Genomic DNA, 19,298 nt, shown 5'->3' with positions numbered 1-19,298 from the left:
AGAGGCCACAGTGTGTGTGTGTGTGTGTGTGTGTGTGTACAAATAAGCGTATATTTTCGCATTTCACCAGAAGTTTTTAAGATCTCTGCGGCGGGGAGGCTGGCATTGCTGAGCTGTCATGTCATGGGGTTTTATTATTTTCTGGCTCTCAGGTTCCACAGAAATGTGCCCAGGCCGTCTCCTTTACAGAAGGAGTTTTTCTACCCTGGCTGACTGCATTCATGGCAGCTTTACTCCGCGTGAACTAATCCCCCCCCCCCCCCCACCCCCCTCCCCCCTCCCCACACACACACTTTTGCAGACTCAATGCTGCCGGTAACGAAACAAACAGATATCGGTTTGGAAATACGGCTGCTCTGTTCAGGTACCTTCGGCTGGTTTGCCTCCCAATGTTACCCTTAAAGTTCGTACGTGAAGCCTTAAACTTTAACTGCCTGGGGATGTTAGGACAAAATATAACTGCAAAAGTGTCACTTACTCGTTTGACGCCACAGACGTCAAAGGATAGAGTGGCGCGTGAAGTTCTGCAGCGCGACTCTCAGCGCCTCGGAGCGTCTGCTGCCCCGGGCTCCGGCCGGCCACTTTCCCTGGCTAGAGCATGAGGCCCACAGCAGACAGTCACATGCTACTAGAGGTGCTAACCACATGCTCACCATCTTGCCCTACCATATATCACTCATTTATTCTTTCACTCACTCACACACTCACAAATTCATCCGTTTATTCACATACACATCTGTCTATCCACTAGCACAGCAATGCACTCAATCATCAATGCACTTGTTGACCATGTCCTTAATTACGGTTGACTCTTACATATTCAGCTACCCACTCCTCCATCCATACTCCTCCCTCCCTCCTTTTTCCCTGTGCATCCACCTATTAACACATCCTCACAACCTCACCCACATTCACCAATCAATAACCAAACTAACAATTGAACAAAGCACTTAAAATGTGGACTCCAGAAGTTGTGGTAATACGCCAAAAGGCCCCCAGAATCTTGAGATAATATTCTAGAAGTAGCCCATAGAACTGAAGGCAGTACTTAAAGGTAGCCCTCAAAACTGGATGCAAAATGCCAGAGGTGGCCCCCAGAACTGAACACAAAACGTCACAGGTGATATCCATATCTGGTCATCATACCACCAGAGTCACTCTCCAGAAGTAGACATATTACTCTGGATGTTGGTTCCTGAAGTGGCCTAAGGAAGGAATTGGTCATTGCATAGTTATCCAACTACTGATCTATAACTTCAAAAGCTGCCACAATGAACACACGAAGATTTGGGCCTATTGGCAAGAAGTCAGAGGGATTACCATGGGGGATGGGGAGCCACCAAGTACTGGGGAATGGTGGGTCTGTGTATGTGTGTGGCTGTGTGTGTGTGGCTGTGTGGCTGTGTGTGTGTGGCTGTGTGTGTGTGGCTGTGTGTGTGTGGCTGTGTGTGTGTGGCTGTGTGTGTGTGGCTGTGTGTGTGGCTGTGTGTGTGTGGCTGTGTGTGTGTGGCTGTGTGTGTGTGGCTGTGTGTGTGGCTGTGTGTGTGTGGCTGTGTGTGTGTGGCTGTGTGTGTGTGGCTGTGTGTGTGGCTGTGTGTGTGTGGCTGTGTGTGTGTGGCTGTGTGTGTGTGGCTGTGTGTGTGTGGCTGTGTGTGTGTGGCTGTGTGGCTGTGTGGCTGTGTGTGTGTGGCTGTGTGTGTGTGGCTGTGTGTGTGTGGCTGTGTGTGGCTGTGTGTGTGGCTGTGTGTGTGGCTGTGTGTGTGGCTGTGTGTGTGGCTGTGTGGCTGTGTGTGTGTGGCTGTGTGTGTGGCTGTGTGTGTGGCTGTGTGGCTGTGTGTGTGTGGCTGTGTGGCTGTGTGTGGGGGGCTCTGTGTGTGTGGGGGGGGCTCTGTGTGTGTGGGGGGGGCTCTTTGTGTGTGGGGGGGGCTCTGTGTGTGTGGGGGGGGGGGGGCTCTGTGTGTGTGGGGGGGGGCTCTGTGTGTGTGGGGGGGCTCTGTGTGTGTGTGGGGGGCTCTGTGTGTGTGTGGGGGGCTCTGTGTGTGTGTGGGGGGGCTCTGTGTGTGTGTGGGGGGCTCTGTGTGTGTGTGTGGGGGGCTCTGTGTGTGGGGGGCTCTGTGTGTGTGTGTGGGGGGCTGTGTGGGGCTCTGTGTGTGTGTGGGGGGGGCTCTGTGTGTGTGTGTGTGTGGGGCTCTGTGTGTGTGTGTGTGTGTAAATGCAATAGGTCATGCATTTGCGAGCGATTAAGCTATTGGCATTATAAATGATAATGCCATTTATGATTTAAAAAAAAATATTAATCATGAGCAATGCCAATAGCTCTACCTTTAATAATGCCAAGACCATTGCATTGTAAATGCTTGTTACACTCAGTTGTCTAGGGAACCTCTTCTATACTTAGGAGTCCATAGCTGTATCGTAAGCACTCAATACTGTCAGCCATTCCCTGCTACTGGACAGATTGGCCACTTTTGGAATAAGGGGGTCGGGTCCATCAATGGCTTCAATCCTTTCTGACAGGCAGGACCCAGAGCATTCAATTAGGGGATGCCATCTCTGAGGTGGGTATTCTGGAGTGGGGAGTCCCTCAGGGCTCAGCATTATTCCCACTGCTATTCAACCTCTTCCTCCAACCGCTGATTGACTCTCTAGTGAACATGGGTTGTCGTGTGTTTAACTACGCTGACGACACCCAGTTGCTACTGAGTATTGACAACACGGTCCTGGCGCAAACTAATGCCCAGAACATTCTCAGACATACGGTTGGCTGGATGACGGCAAACCTGCTGAAAATAAATCCGGAAAAAACGGAGGTTCTGGTGGTCTCCACCTTAGCCTCACCCTGGAGTGACCTTTATTGGCCCCAGGAATTAGGCCCCTCACCGATACCGTGTGACAAAGTAAAAAGTCTTGGTATCAAGATTGACAATGAGTTGTCAGTGGCCAGTCTGATTTCCTCAGTAGCCGGGATGTGTACTGGTTTGATCAGACAGCTGCGAAAGCTGGCCCCTCTTCTCTCCTTTTCCGCACTCCGTATGGTTGTTTCTGCTACCATCGTCTCGAGGCTGGATTATGGGAATGCCCTTTATCTAGGTCTGCCTAAAATCCTGACCAACAGATTGCAGGTGGTCCTGAATGATGAGGCGCGTCTGATCTTCAAGCTACCTAGAAGATCCCACGCCTCTCCTTTACTGCTAAAGCTACATTGGCTTCCCATTGAGCAGAGGGTGGAGTTCAAGAGCCTGTGCACGGCCCATAAGGCTATCTCTGGGCAAGCCCCTGCCTATATTAAAGAACGCTTGGAGGTGTATACCCCCAAGCGAGTCTTGAGGTCTGCTGATTTCCCAGCTACTGGTCTGCCCTTGTTACAAGCTAAAAACCAAAGGAGGGAGATCCTTTTCGGTTCTGGTTCCACAGATTTGGAACAATCTACCAGAATCACTTCGGAAAGAAGCAAATCTCCTGCGTTTCAGGAAGCTGTTATAAACCCTCTTATTTAGGGAGGCACTCGGCTCATCTAAACGAGCTGTATTATAGGCCTTTCTGCCTCTCTCATGTCCTCAATCACTGTTGTTTGTTATCTGGTCTTGAGCGCCTAGAGACCTGTAGGTGAGTTGGCGCTATAGAAAACTAAGTTAATAACAATAGCTGTATGCCAAAGGTCTACTCTGCAAGAAGTGCTATAAATGAGCATGAGTTGAAAAACGTAATACACTGAAGAATTAAATGGCCAGTCAACTTTTTTTTGTCACCGCAGGGCCAGTAGAATTATGGGGTAGTGTACTGCTAACTTGTACTGCATGAAAATCCTAATTGTGCGTTGCATTCTGTGACTGTATTACCACTGTAGTGCCATTTGAAACACCATAATAAACTAGCATTGGGCCTTTGCAAAGCATGCAGTTTTTTTGTGCAACGTGACCAATGTATATAAATACATAACTAAGTATGTGACCAGTAGTACAGTCACATCGGCCCTGGCACTGAAATACACTACTGTTCAATAAATCCAATAGATGTAGTGGATGACCTATTTCCTGCAGTTTGTCATGGAACCTAGAAGTTTGTTCCCAATCTTCTGCCATTTTTTTTTACACTTTTAATCCGTTTAGGGTCACTAGTGCCAAGTACTCATAAAGGTTTTTTGCTAAAGTTTACTGAGTTCTAAGTTATAACCTGGATTTCGTAGATGTTATCAAAATGTTTTGCTTCAGCGTATGTTTTTAGGTTTTGACTAGCGATGCATGCGTACGAAGTACGCATGCGCTAGGAAAAATCTTATGCTCTGTGTGTGGAGTCGGGTAACAGCCCCTCCTCCCATTGGCTAGCTCCATAAATGGAGGCTAGCCATTGGGAGAGGGCTCCATCAGTCAATCTCGGACCAGATTCGGGGGCGTTCCCGAGAATTTTTGGCTTTTGGCGACGTCAAGCTACGTCAGCCAAAAGCCAAGAACGCCCCCGAATCTGGTCCGGCATTGCCGGTGTTCCTGCCTTCCTGCCTATTGGTGGGATTTTGATCCTAGGGGAAGCCGATCGTGGTCTGGGTCACCAAGGGGAGCCGGTTGGCGCGTGCGCCACTGCTGAGGGGCACGGTGAACGAAGCGCCGTTTTGCGACAAGAGTCTCGAAGGTGGTCCGGTGAGTAAAGGAGTAAAGGTCGCCCCCCCCCCCCTTTTTAAAATGTGAAACCGGGCTCCCAGAATGCTGGCAAGAGGCGCATTCAAATTCGGCAAGGCTTAACGCTTGCCTGCCTCGCTGCACTGCCCGGCCGCTGATTTTAGAGTGCGGTCTTTCCATGTCTGGAACCGGTCGGTTCCCCTGCTTGTTGTGTTCCGGACAGCGACTTTGCGGTGAGTGCAGGGGTCAGTTTGCCCCGTCAGGGGCTTGTCTGGCGTCGGGTGCTGTTGCTTTCGTTCCCGTGTGGTTTCAGCGGCTGGTGAGTTTACAGTCGGCGATGGGGTGATTCGTTGCAGTCCGGGCGGGTGAATGTTAGGATGCAGAGGCACGCGGGGGTCTTGCGAGAATAGGAAATTGTGTTGTACAGTACCCTGCAGTCCGTGAGAAGTCACCTAATTCTTAATGTGTTTACAGCCCCCATCCCCCCCCCCCCCCGTTTGGTATGGTGAAGTGGAGAAGTGCATTGTGGGAATTTCAGGGAAGCAGTGTAGCGCCATAATGTTGTGAACGGGAGGTGCGCTGCATCGAGAATAGGAAATTGTGTTGTACAGTACCCTGCAGTCCGTGAGAAGTCACCTTAATTCTTAATGTGTTTACAGCCCCCCCCTTCCCCGGTTTGGTATGGTGAAGTGCATTGTGGGAATTTCAGGGAAGCAGTGTAGCGCCATAATGTTGTGAACGGGAGGTGCGCTGCATCATTGAGGCGTCTCTTGCTCGTACGAGTCTCCTTCTGGTGCGATACGTAGCTCGAATTCGTTTGGTGGGAACATTGCCTGTCTTTCAAGTTTCACACGATTGTATCGGCGGAGGGCATTTCATAAAAACATTGTTTTGTGTAATTTTTCACATCCAATCTTGCAAGGACGTGCATTTAATTTGCTAGTTGTATGTCTGCGGCATTAAGGAGATGCGCATGACGTTTCGTGGTGATCTTCATTTATCAATTTTCAAATGTCAGGGAGATAAATTATTCCTCCTGACTGAACTTTGAGGGGCTTTGGTGGCGGCGTACATGTCTTGTTGTTGCGTCTTTACTGCACATGGGATGCTCGAGTGGTGAGTGGGGCTTTAACTTTGTCGATTAATCAGGCACGAGGTTTTTACAACCAAAGCTACCTGTTGTGATTGTGTAAACACCATTATCAAATAAACCTCTCTGTCTGGCAGACGCAGCTGTGTCCTCTCGGAGTGCGCGGATGATTGTGATGGGCGGCAGCTGCGCAATGGTCAAACAGGCCTCGTGCACACAGAAATCCTGCTCCGCCTGGCGGCGTGATTGCAAGTGAGATTATGTCTTGAGTAATGCTGGCCTCGGGCGCTGTGGGGCCGGCCGTCTTTGGGATGATGTTGTAGTGATCGCTCGCCCGGTATGCAATTATCCTCTTCCAAAGTAAACACTGACTATAGGCCCTCATTAGAAGCACCTCACCATTCCGCAGCCTATACTCGCCCTTGTGGCTTGCTCTTGCACAAGAGATTTCCTCACCAAGGGCAGACACACCTCCACCCTCCAGAGTGAGGTTCTCTGTACGCCACAGGCAGCTTCGCATCCAAACCGCCCCGGGCATTATCCCTCAGCGTCTGGTCCCCCCAGTTATTGTTGTTTCCTGGGTGTGACCTCGATTTCTTTGGCAGAAGCGGTACTTGAAATCCGTGTGTGTTAAAAGCTGACAAAATGAGGGCGGGAAAAGAGAGCGCGAGAGAGGGGACATTCTACGCAGGGGCTACTAGCGAGCATGTTCGGTTATTTATAGTGGGGAATAATTGTTTTAAGTGATAATTGTGCATATTTTTCCTTCTTGAGCTCAATTACAGCCCTGAAGCAACAGAGCTTCATAACGCTAATGTAAAATCCGTCTGATGTTTTGCATATCACTAAGACTTCTGGAAGAACCGATCAGCTGTTGAATATTTGTGCCCAGAGCCTGTCTCTACAGCATCTTATTTTTACAATTTGGCAAGCTTTGTTTTACGGTATGAATCAGCAGGTCAGCCCGCTCTTGAATATACCAAGCAGAGATTAGTTTTGGAAGCTTTGGTAATTCAACTTTTATGAAATGCGCCTCTTCTGGCGATCACCTTGTCTTTACCCTCATTCTCCCAACTCTACACACATTATTTCAAGCCTCGAGCTTGGATTGGTCGTGCTGTGCCGCTGAGGCCGTTCTACAGTGTGTTGTTTCCATGATCTCCACACTCGTGTGTTGGGCATAGCTTTAGATTCACTCAAAGACTGGCAGCTCCACCATCCCATGAGGTGCCGGGCAAAGGCCAATCATTGCCTTATGGTTAGAAGCGCTTCAAACTGGGAGTTTCTTCCCGAACATACAGGGATAGCACGCTGATGCTGTACTGTGCATTCTGGCAATTTATGAAATCATGAACTGTGTTTTTATGGGGGATGGTGCGGTGATTGAGGTTTTGGAGGGTGGCGATTTTGGAGTGAGCGACGGGACCGTGTTGGCGCCTTAATTCACTCGCGCTGGTCTTTTGGGTAGGCGAGTATCGTTGTGGCCGTTGGCACATAATGATTTCATCTCAGAGTACCACACCAGGGCCTGAATATTAGCCGACTTGCGTTATTCATTCTAATTTTAAGTAATTGGTCTGAAGTCCGAGGGAATGCTTTCTGAAGGCTGGGGGTGCTTTCTGAAGGCTGGGAGGGGATGTCTGAGGCTGGGAGGTGCTGACTGGGGGGTGCTGGCTGGGGTGGCTGTCTGAAGGCTGGGGGTGTTTTCTGAAGTCTAGCTGGTGTTTCCCAGAGAAACATATACTTGATGCTTGTGAGACGGAAGGCTGTGCCCCATTGAAACAGTTACCAGCAGTCTCTGCCCTTGTGTCCTTGTATGGCGAAAAACTACTTTAATTATACCTGGGTCGGAAAATGCATAAAACCTCATGTGTGAAGGTGCCTTTAGTCCAGGCTTGTCAGTAGTGTTTGTGGGTCTTAAGTGAAAAAAACCCAAATGTTTAAGTCCAAGTTATTCAGTTTATGCAAGGTGCCAATAGCACCTCAATGAGAGCTAAAATGATGCAGTGTGTGTGGGGGGGGGGCTCGCAGTGTGTGTGGGGGGGCTCGCAGTGTGTGTGGGGGGGCTCGCAGTGTGGGGGGGGCTCGCAGTGTGTGGGGGGGCTCGCACTGTGTGGGGGGGCTCTGTGTGGGTGTGTGTGGGGGGGCTCTGTGTGGGGGGGCTCTGTGTGGGTGTGTGGAGGGCTGTGTGTGGGTGTGTGTGTGGGGGGCTCTGTGTGGGTGTGTGTGTGGGGGGCTCTGTGTGGGTGTGTGTGTGGAGGGCTCTGTGTGGGTGTGTGTGTGGAGGGCTCTGTGTGGGTGTGTGTGTGGAGGGCTCTACGTGGGTGTTTGTGTGTGGCATTTGCAAGAGATTAAGCTATTGGCATTGTAAATGACAATGCCATTTATTTATGTTTAAAAAAAAAATAACAATGTCAAGAGCAATGCCAATAGCTCTAACTTTAACAAAGGCAAAACCATTGCATTGTAAATGCTTGTTTTAATATACAGTAGCTGTTAAAGCACTGAAAATAAAGCTTTTGGTGTACATTACCAGTTATGTAAGAAACATTTTCTTACCGGACTCACTCCTGTTCCAAGAATGAATGCACAGAGTAGATGAGGCGAGATTGTGGTGTAAAATTACAGACTGGGTTGAGTTTTTCATATGACCAAGCTATCTGCTAAGCATGTTCTGTCCATCTCAGATTTATAAGCAAAATGTACATTGTTCTGGTTTAACGAGCTAGCATCGGCCAACGGTTATTAATAAGCTATTTTTTTCCTTTCCAGCATTGTCTCTGATGTTGCAGTTGGTGTGAAGGTAAGAAACGTTTCAATTAAGCATGGAGTTATTTGTGTAAGATAATAAGTGATGCGGATAAAATCAGCTGTAAGATGTAGCTTGGGATAGTTGCACATTTTTTGTGGACTACTGAAATTGAGGTACCTTACTAATTAGAATTCAGACAAGCCAATGCAATTATTAGCCAACTCTTTTTCATGAGATGTTTCGTACTACTTACTGCTTCTCTTTTGAGCCTTAACTCCCACCTTTTACTATGCTGGCTGATTACTTTCAAGTGGTACTGGAACCAGACCGTGCTAAGCAAGGGAAATGGGAGTATAGGCGTGTGGATGGGTGAAGGTGAGGGATAAGAATTCCATAGATAATGGTTTGGGCGGGCGCCTGGGTGTGCTTGGTAGCTCTGGGTTGAATGTTAGGTGGACAAATAATCTGGGACAAGGGAAGGAAGGGCTCCTCAGAGATGCCTGTGTGTGTTGTATTGGAGAGCCAGTAACGGCTGACTGTGAAGAAGTAGGAAGAGGGGTGATCGTGGTGGTGTTGCAGTGAGGGGTGGAGACCCTCCTTGTGACTGCGATCACTCTCTATAATCGCTTCCTGAGAGCTGCAGCTGTACCAAGTATTTTCCATGTGTCCATTCTCTCTCTACCAAGCATGTGACTTTGATATCGACATTGTGCTATTAAGTTTTTTCCCATGATGCTCACTAAAGTACATATAGCCTAAGAATTATACATTTTTTGTTTCTGGTGTCTTTTTTTAAGTCTCGGCCTGGCGAAAAGCAACACATAGGCTGCTCTGCCAGCAGAGGCCTTTTGGAATCCATACGATTCCAGCGTGCACGTGGGGAGTCAAACAAGAGAAAAGATGTGCATGCGGGGATTGATGCTTTACTGGCGGCATGATACACTGAGGACTTTTTTTCTCGACGCCAGTAAAGTCAGTACCTACGTGCACATCTTCTGTCCCTCCCATGACTGGCCCAGCTTGTTGAAAGCTTACTGTGACAGCGGCCTCTGGGCTTGAAAGGCCGTTCTTTCATGGTCCTGACCTTGGATTATCTGAACATTTTTATTTGGAGTTTCACTTCTGTGAACTCCATGGGAATCGTACGTTTAACCCTGGAACTGATGCTTTTTAGGTCTCGCCTGTCGATGTGCATGCGCATCGAGCAAGCGAGACTATGGGGGCTTATCCACTCTTTATCCACTGCAAGGAATCGTGGCGATTCCTTGCAGTGCCCGTGACTTTTAAGCTCCATGCGCATTGAGCTTAAAAGCGCGTGCACGTCCGTCTTGTTTTACCCGCTCCGCCCCCTCCCCTTCCCGCCGTGTCGCATTTCTCCTCCCCCCTCCCCTCTCTTCCCTCCGTCTTGTTTGTTTATTTTACCCGCTCCGCTCCGCCCCCTCCCCTTCCCGCCGTGTCGCATTTCTCCTCCCCCCTCCCCTCTCTTCCCTCCGTCTTGTTTGTTTATTTTACCCGCTCCGCCCCCTCCCCTGCCCACCGTGCCGCATTTTTTTTTAAATCCCCACTTCCCCCCTGACGTCACAAACAATAACTTTGCAGACTTTTTGCAGGGCCATCCTCACCTGAAACGTTCCTTTCTCCAACTTTTTTGACAGTTACATGACGCATCGCTGTGAGCTATTCCTGCAGAAGCACCCACGCTTCATCCTCTCCCTCAGCCATTCCCCAATTATTCGTTATAAGGATCCTAGGAGCTAGCTCTCGCTCCAGTTAACAGTGTGGCATCAGCAGGAATACAACACCTCGTGTATATCCGCACTTGCCACATTAGAACATCTAAAAGAGATTACAAAAGACTTTCAGGTAGGCACAGCACTGGACTTGCTCCAATAAACATGTTTTACGGAGTGAAAAGCAAACCTGCAGATAGATTTTCTTGCATTACCCCCTGGCGGCTGATCGCGGTTAAGCACAGACTAGACCGATGTTTGTCGGAACATCAAATAACCAGTCCCTGCTGTTGCTGACAGTGTATTTTGGTTTATTAAATCCCGTGAACGTTGAGCACTGCGGGGAATACACTTCACATTATGCAGTACCAGTGTCACGTTCCTCAGCGTTTCTTGCTACACAGCTCCTTCTGTTGCACCTACTTTCTGCCCTGGCCCCTCACCCTCTCCTTGAGGTGAGCTCGGCATCACCCTCGCTCATAGCCTCAAATCCATCACCCTGCTTCCAGTATGCACACCCCGAGCACGTCCTCGAAACACATTCCCATTCTGTCCATTCCTATGCATCATTCATTTATCACGCAGACACCTCTCAGATCCGTTTCAAAGCCAAACTGCAACTTTCTTGCACTCTCACTCCTCCTCACTCACCCTCAACCCCTCACTCACCCTCACTCACCCTCACTCACCCTCAACCCCTCACCCTCAACATCAACCCCTCACCCTCACTCACCCTCACTCACCCTCACTCACCCTCACTCACCCTCACTCACCCTCACTCACCCTCACTCACCCTCACTCACCCTCACTCACCCTCACTCACCCTCACTCACCCTCACTCACCCTCACTCACCCTCACTCCCTCTCCCTCTCCCTCTCCCTCTCCCTCTCCCTCTCCCTCTCCCTCTCCCTCTCCCTCTCCCTCTCCCTCTCCCTCTCCCTCTCCCTCTCCCTCTCCCTCTCCCTCTCCCTCACCCTCACCCTCACCCTCACCCTCACCCTCACCCTCACACAGTGCAATAGGTCTCGGAGCATTTGAGTTAGAGCTTTTAGAAATGTTTATGGCTTTTTTTTTTTTTATTCTTTAGCATTGGCTACAGGAAACAAAAATGCTAAAGATTTACAAAAAAACCCATAAACAATTCTAAAAGCACTAACTCTAATGCTGCGAGACCTATTGCATTTCCAATGCTTGTTATATTTGTATATTTTATGAAGCAAAACTACACATGTAATATGATCGATTGGGTGTATTTCTTTAACACATCTGTACAGTAAGTTATGATCAATGGCAATGTCCACAAACATGTACTTTCCACTACGTGATTTGGGAAAGTACTTGTATCTAAAAATGTAGGACCTTTTTAGATCTGTCGCAGGTCTGATCGACTCTGGGGTGGGACAAACCAGACAGCAACATTTCTGATTTGCTGTGAAGCAGTGGCTTCTATGCTAATATCTTAGAAGCAGAAGTCTTTCACCAATGGTATCGCGCTGATCTTTTTCTTTTGGGTGGATGTAGAGGGGCCTCACTCAGCACAAACGTAACACCACCTGTAGTCTGAAATCTCGAACTGCCTCATTTCTTTAATTCAGCGTCTCAAAGAGAAGATTTTAAAGGGCGGTATGTTCGGACCCCATTGTTCTATTTTGTGTTTTATTTCTGGTAAAGTAAATGTGTGAGTCACTAAAGTGATAGAGATTGAATTTGTGTTTGTAAGTGTTTGTGTGTGCTTTGGGTGGAAGGGGAGCGCATTGAGAGGTAGGGGGCTATTATCCATTCTTGTGCTAGGTGCACAGTCTCTGGTATGCTATCTGAAGGGCGCCAGCCACGTCAATTTAATGGCTTAGGTAATGGAGGGTTTTTCACTTAGTTCCTTGAACTGTCTTGGCCGGCACTGAAACGTACATACTACAATGTGTGACTTTGTTTGATGCTGGAGTAATGATGATATTGGTAAAGTGTTTTTTGGTATTTTATCTGGACAGAAACAATATCCGAATGCATCCTTCAAGAAACCATAACTCTTTAAAACCACACTTTGCGGTTAACATTCGAACATATTTCCAAGACTGCCACTGAGTGTGCAACTATGAAATATACTAATTTCCTGTAAATGTGTATTTTAATACAGGTTTTGAGACGTTGGAGCTCTTACCAACAAATAATTATGTCCCTAACGCCAAGAGACGCTGTATGAAGTAACACGTTATAGTAATGCATTCTATCTACTTCAAGCAGAAACATACTGTTTTGCAGCGTTAATCTTTCTGGATTCACTATGCTGTGCATTATTCCGCGGTCTTGTAGTTGGGTCCGGAATCGTAGTCTTTTCTTTGGTTTTGTTTTTGTTTTTCGTAGCCCAGGTGGTCGTCGACGTCCCACCTTTTTGGTGTATTTCCGGTGACGGCGGCGCTTCCTGCGGAAGCACCCACTCTTGGGTGCCATCTTCAGATTCTTTTTTCTGCGGTTGGATCTGGATCGTTCCCGAGAGGGCTCCAGACATTTTTGGAGAAAAAAGAAGAAAACACAGTTTTTGGACGAAAAACATTGGAGAAGACTTCAGGAGACTACATCATCGAGAAGATCGACGAAAGAGGGAAGGAAGTTCAAGAACTTCGATTTTTTTCATCGAGGAATGCGAGCGCAGGGGGCCCCCTGAACGCATGAGATGTACAAATTGCCACCACAAGTACGCACAGAAGGACCAGCACCCGGTTTGCAACCTCTGCCTACCGGTAGACCACGAGAGCAGCGACTGCTCCGCCTTTACGCCGAAAACTCTTCGAGTTCGAGCGAGACAGAGAGTAGCCAACGCCACGATGCAGGGCAAGGGCCAGCCTCCATCCCTTCGAGACCTGGGCCTACCTTCAGACGAAGAAGACAACAACGCCGCGGAATACGCCGGCTACACGGTCATAGAGACCGATATTATGAAGACTCCAAAGAAGGTAGGAGACTCTACGGCCCCTAAAGCCCCGAGAGACCAAGAGTCTCGAAAGATCGAGGGAAAATCCTCGAAAGCGCCGGCAGCGAAAGCTTGGCACCCGCACCTAAACCAAGGCCCAGCGGTTCCTCCTTAGGAGTCACCGGCGCCGAGAGCTGAAGAACAGCTAAAGCCGTCAAAAAACGTCTCTGAAAAGGAACGTCCGACGCCGAGGGAGAAGGACCCGAAAAAGGCCCTAGCGCCGACACTGAAGATAAGCTCGGTGCCGAAACCTTTGATGCCGAATTTACCGCGGAAGAGACCGGCCGACCCATTAGACGCAGATCTGGCTGCCGAAATGGAGAAGAAGAGGCGTATCGAAGCCGAAATGGAGAACATCCTGCAACGAAAAAAGGATTTCGACGCCAGGATGAAAGACTACATAATCCCGACGAAGCCCAAGCCACAGGTGCTTGAGGTTGTCGGGGAGGAAGAGGATGAAGTAGAGGAACAGTTGGAGAATGTCGAAACATTCTACGAACCGGACGAAGACGAGGCCTTCGACTATTATGAGGAGGACGACGACCGCAGGACGCTCCTGGGTTCGGCAACCTCGGAAAGTCAGGAGATCGACTGGCAAGAAGTCGACACAGAGAATCATGAAGAAAGCGTCGAAACGTATCCTTAGAGGCCTTCGCCATCAGATGACAATGGGGTGTACAACAGTCATCAGGAATGCAGCGGCTGTCTTCAAGGTGAAACTAGACGAAGAGCAGCAGAAGGCTGACTTCCTCCTCGAGACGTTGCTCCCCACACAGACCAAGAGCCAGTACCTGCCAATGCTGGAAAGTTTCATGGCACAAGGGAAAGAAGCCTTCAAGGAGCCGGCTACATGCAAGGCAGTCACCCCAAGGACTGAAAAGAAGTATAAACATTCATCCAAGGACCCAGCCTATATCCAGGGCACGTCTCAGCTGACTCAATCATTGCTGCCACAGCAAGGAAGAGGGCTAGTGTGCCTACTACCTCAGGGCCACCTCCAGACAAGGAGAGCAAGAGGATGGACTTGGTATGGAGAAGAATTGAAAGGAATGCCGCGATGCACTGGCGAATGGCCAATTCCAAAGCACTACTAAACAGGCATCTGTACCAAATCATGGAGGAACTGGGCAAGTTGATAAAGAATATGCCTCAGGAATTCAGAGACAGCTGAAAACCTAGTCGAAGAGGGGAAGAATGTGGCAAATTCTTGCATAAAAACAGGTTGTGTGCGTTACATGGGGAGTAAACGCATCCTTGCTAATGGGCACACTCTATGGTTCGTCTAATGAAGACAGACTCCTATATTGCTTTTATCGGTTAGTTATTTATTCATCAGTATTGCAAAAAGTCATTGACGTGTTAATTCACACAGTTTCGAAGTTTTTATATCCCATCGTTTTGAGGACAAACATTTCCAAAGAAATACTCCGATGCATTTCGGGCATGGATTGCCCTTTGTCAAGGAGTTCTGAAAGCAAAACAAACGCTTTTACCTTCTGAATTAACCAATATAACATATACATTCACATTGCATTAAATAATGACATCCTTGGTGGCAGAAATAATGTGATACACCCGTTTAGTGAACCAGTGTGGTGGCGTGGGTGGGGTGGGAAACCAGGGGGGTCGGAAAAGGGGGAAGTTAAAGGTGATACACTTAAGTGTCAAGGTATGGGAAACTCTTGGCTCTCTGGGGAGACAAGGAATGACAGATGGTTAAACGGGACCGATGCCCGGCATTGAGCAGAGTCGCATGGGTCATTGAGACCGTGAGGCTTCATTGCCTGTAGATCTGAGAATCTGAAAGAAATTTTATGCAAAGAACCCATTCCACAAACCACCCACACCGGCACACGTCCGTGCCACAACTGCAACAACTGCCACAACATCATCATGGGCAACCGTATCAACCACCCAATGAGAGGATTTCAAATCAAACTCCATGTGGATGCTACATGCGATTCCAGCAACTTGATATACCTACTGAAATGTCCATGCGGCATGATATACGTAGGTAAAACCACCAGAAAAATAAAGACACGCTTAAATGAACATAAGTCGAATATTCGCACTAAAAACCAAAAATCGAACATTGCGATACATTTCAATGAATTTCACCACAGTGTGGCCCAACTCAAATTCTTAGTGCTCGAAATGATCCAAAAAAAAGAGGGAAAGGACAACAACAAAACCCTTCTTCAGCGCGAGACCGCTTGGATATACAGACTACAGGCAATGAAGCCTCACGGTCTCAATGACCGGATTGAACTGAGTTGTTTCCTATGAATACCCCTGGTGGTATATTTGTTTCACCCTATATCTTTTGTGTTTGCTGCTTGTACATTATCAACGATATGATACATTCTGAATTCATTACATACACACTTCCCTATTCCCATTCCAACATGGCCGTCACCCTCCCGATCCCCTACCCAGTCCCTTTTCTATTTTCACCGCCAAACTTCGCGTAGTGTCATATTCCGGCGGCTCCTGCCGCCACTCCGTGAAACCTGCTGTCCGTGACCCGAGGATCCATCTGAAGCCGTCCCTCACCCATCACCAAGTAAGTTGGAGCTCCAACAGAGACCCATGCGACTCTGCTCAATGCCGGGCATCGGTCCCGTTTAACCATCTGTCATTCCTTGTCTCCCCAGAGAGCCAAGAGTTTCCCATACCTTGACACTTAAGTGTATCACGTTTAACTTCCCCCTTTTCCGACCCCCTGGTTTCCCACCCCACCCACGCCACGACACTGGTTCACTAAACGGGTGTATCACATTTCTGCCACCAAGGATGTCATTATTTGATGCAATGTGAATGTATTTGTTATATTGGTTAATTCGGAAGGTAAAAGCGTTTGTTTTGCTTTCAGAACTCCATGACAAAGGGCAATCCATGCCCGAAATGCATCGGAGTATTTCTTTGGAAATGTTTGTCCTCAAAACGATGGGATATAAAAACTTCGAAACTGTGTGAATTAACACGTCAATGACTTTTTCCAATACTGATGAATAAATAACTAACCGATAAAAGCAATATAGGAGTCTGTCTTCATTAGACGAACCATAGAGTGTGCCCATTAGCAAGGATGCGTTTACTCCCCATGTAACGCACACAACCTGTTCTTATTCACGACGTACACGGACGGTTACGTCTCTTGCCGGAGCACCCAAAACCTATCAACAAAATTACAGTAAACACAAGGAACTAACTAAAATCATTGCTGTGCGCCACGCTACCTATTCATTGCAAACTCTTGCATAAAGACAGCTCTGGACGGAGCTGACACCTCCAGTAGGCTCATGATGGGCATCACAGAAAGGAGACCAGCCTGGCTCAGGGTGTCGGGCTTCAAGCCAGAAGTACAACACAGCATCCTGAACACCCCGTTCAATGGACAGACCTTGTTCAGGGCCCCAGTGGACGAAAAGCTCAGCCAACTAAAGAAAGACGATGAGACAGCAAGGTCCATGGGGGCATTGCAGTTCAGAGGGTCGAAAAGGGGCACCCCATCACGAAGGCCCAACGGCAGGGGTGGTAACCAGCCAGGAACATTGCACCAGGTGTTCCAACAATCCCACCAGGCGGAGAACCTAACACAGCAAGGCCAACAAAAGCAGTCCTGGCAATACCAGCAGAAGGGCCAGTCCTTTCGCGGGAGAGGCAATGGATGTGGCCAGAATAAGAGGGGAGGTCAGCAACCCCCTGCCAAGTGACTTAGTCAGGCAATGTGTGCCCACCCAAATAAGAACTCCCAGGGTGAGGCACAAGGACAACACGCAGGCGGTCAAGCGCACTAAGTACCTGCGTGCAGGTGAGACCAGTGGGAGGAAGACTAAAACATTACTTCCAGGAGTGAAAGGCAATAACTTCAGACAAATGGGTTCTAAACATCATGCAGTTCGAATACTGCATAGAACTGGAAAAGACACCAACAAGCAGAAAGCCAAAGAGAAGGCAACTAGCAAGGAAAGAGCTGCAGCTACTCCAAAGGAAGCAAGAGAGCTCCTGCAAAAACAAGCCATAGAACCAGTACCTTACAGAGAAAGGAACAGAGGGGTGTATTCTACGAACTTCCTGGTGCCAAGGATAGACGAAACAAAGACCCATCCTGGACCTAAGGTTCTTAAACAAATTCATAAGAACGCAAAAATTAAAAATGACATCCCTGCAAGAGGTGCTGCCTCAATTGCAGAAAGAGACTTCATGGTCCCCATAGACCTAAAGGATGCCTACCTGCACATACCAATGAACAGAAGTCACAAACACCTGCTCAGATTCGCCATAGGGGAACACCACTATCAATTCACAACCCTAGCGTTCGGTCTAAAGTCGGCGCCAAGGGTCTTCACAAAGTGCCTAGCAACAGTCGCAGCACTCCTAAGAAGGGAGGGAATACACGTATACCCTTACCTGGACGACTGGCTAATAAAAGCAAGGTCATACCAGATATGCAAGGAGCATGCACAGAGAGTGACAAGAACACTGATGGACCTGGGATTCTCCATACACTGGGGGAAATCCTCAATGGAACCAGAACAAATAAAGATCTTCCTGGGAGCTCAGATCGACACCGTACAGAGCAAGGTGTACCCAAGCGAGAAGAGGTCAGTTACACTGGTGAATGAGACGAAGCTCTACCAGAGGGGGAAAGCTCGGACAGTGAGAACAGCGAGCAAGATCATGGGCATGATGGCATCATGCATTCACCTAGTGCCAAATGTGCGGCTGCACATGAGACCCTTGCAGGAGTGGTTACAAGAGCAATGGTCACAAGCAACAGGGCGTTGGGAGGATCTAATGGTTGTAACGCACGCAGTGCAGAAAGAAATAGCATGGTGGAACATGGAGAACCTGACAAGGGGAAAGCCTCTAACGCCGCCAACGCCAATGGGGACCATCACCACGGATGCATCCCAGAAGGGATGGGGAGCTCACATGAAGAAACTCAAAGTGAGGGGTCTGTGGACACCAGCAGATGCGGTAAAACACATCAATTTCCTGGAGTTGAAGACCGTTTTCCTTGCTATAAAAGCCTTCCAGACAAAACTGTACAACCAGAGGGTGTTGATCCAGACGGACAGGACAACACAACATCGATGTTCTACATCAACAAGCAGGGTGAAACACAATCGGCCACACTTTCGAAGCTGGCGCAGGAGATATGGACTTGGGCCATCCCTCTCAACATAGACCTGCTAGCCATTCATCTGCCAGGGAAGGACAACGTAAAAGCAGATTGGCTCAGCAGACCGACATCGGCAACCCAAGAATGGGAGCTCAATGCAAAGGAGACGAAAAGGCTGTTCGACAGGTGGAGGACACAGTCGGTGGACCTATTTGCAACACACCAAAATGCCGAAGCTTTGCATCCCAGCTGCCCGGGGAGGGGTTGAGGATATTTGCCTACGGTTTTCCCCCAAAACCGCTGATGCACAAAGTCCTCAGCAAGTGCAGAGCGAGCAACATGACACTGATACTGGTCGCACCACAGTGGGCCAGGCAGACATGGCACTCGAAGATCATGGAGATGGCACAGAGCGCACCCCACAGGTTCGGAAGGAAAAAGGACCTGCTCTCCATGCGAAACGGGCAGGTGCTACACCCAGAGCCAGAGAGCCTGAGCCTCGTAGCGTGGCTCCTGAAGAAATAGAATTTGCACATCTGAAACTACCAGAGAGCACCCTGAAGGTACTTCGGGAGGCACGGAGGCCCAGCACACGAAAGTGCTATGTATCAAAATGGAAGAGATTCACTCTATGGTGCAGGAGAGAGAAGCTGCACAATAAGATGCAAAGGGACTAAACGGTGCTTAGATACCTCACGCACCTACTAGACAAGAAACTAAGCTCATCCTCTTTGAGAGTTCACTTAGCAGCAATAGTCGCTTACACAAGAGTGGAGACGTGTAAGAGGTTCTTCACCTCACAAGTGGTTAAAAGATTCCTGGAAGGAGCTAAGAGGATTGCGCCTCTAAAGAGGGTGCCACCACCTGCATGGAACCTTAACCTGGTCCTAACAGAACTGATAAAATATCCTTTCGAACCAATTCACAAAGCATCCCTAGAGAGGCTAACAATGAAAACGGCTTTCCTGGTAGCAATCGCCTCGCTGCGCAGGGTAAGCGAACTTCAGGCGTTACCG

The 19,298-nt window shown here is 48.6% G+C and overlaps 1 protein-coding gene across 2 annotated transcripts in view; it reads left to right on the top strand.

Moving 5' to 3' along the window:
• PTBP2 (polypyrimidine tract binding protein 2) overlaps window positions 1-19,298 on the top strand; it is a 212,911-nt gene that overhangs the window by 34,594 nt on the left and 159,019 nt on the right. For both annotated transcript variants that reach the window (XM_086954720.1, XM_086954715.1), the window contains exon 2: window positions 8,476-8,506. In XM_086954720.1, the coding sequence (XP_086810846.1) occupies window positions 8,476-8,506 (31 nt within the window). The remainder of the gene's footprint in view (window positions 1-8,475; window positions 8,507-19,298) is intronic.

The sequence above is a fragment of the Lissotriton vulgaris genome, chromosome 1_1 (assembly GCF_964263255.1).
Source record: "Lissotriton vulgaris chromosome 1_1, aLisVul1.2, whole genome shotgun sequence".
In the NCBI taxonomy this organism is placed as follows: Eukaryota; Metazoa; Chordata; class Amphibia; order Caudata; family Salamandridae; genus Lissotriton; species Lissotriton vulgaris.
The sequence above is the reverse complement of the archived record's forward strand: the minus strand, read 5'-3'. Positions and strand labels throughout refer to the sequence as shown.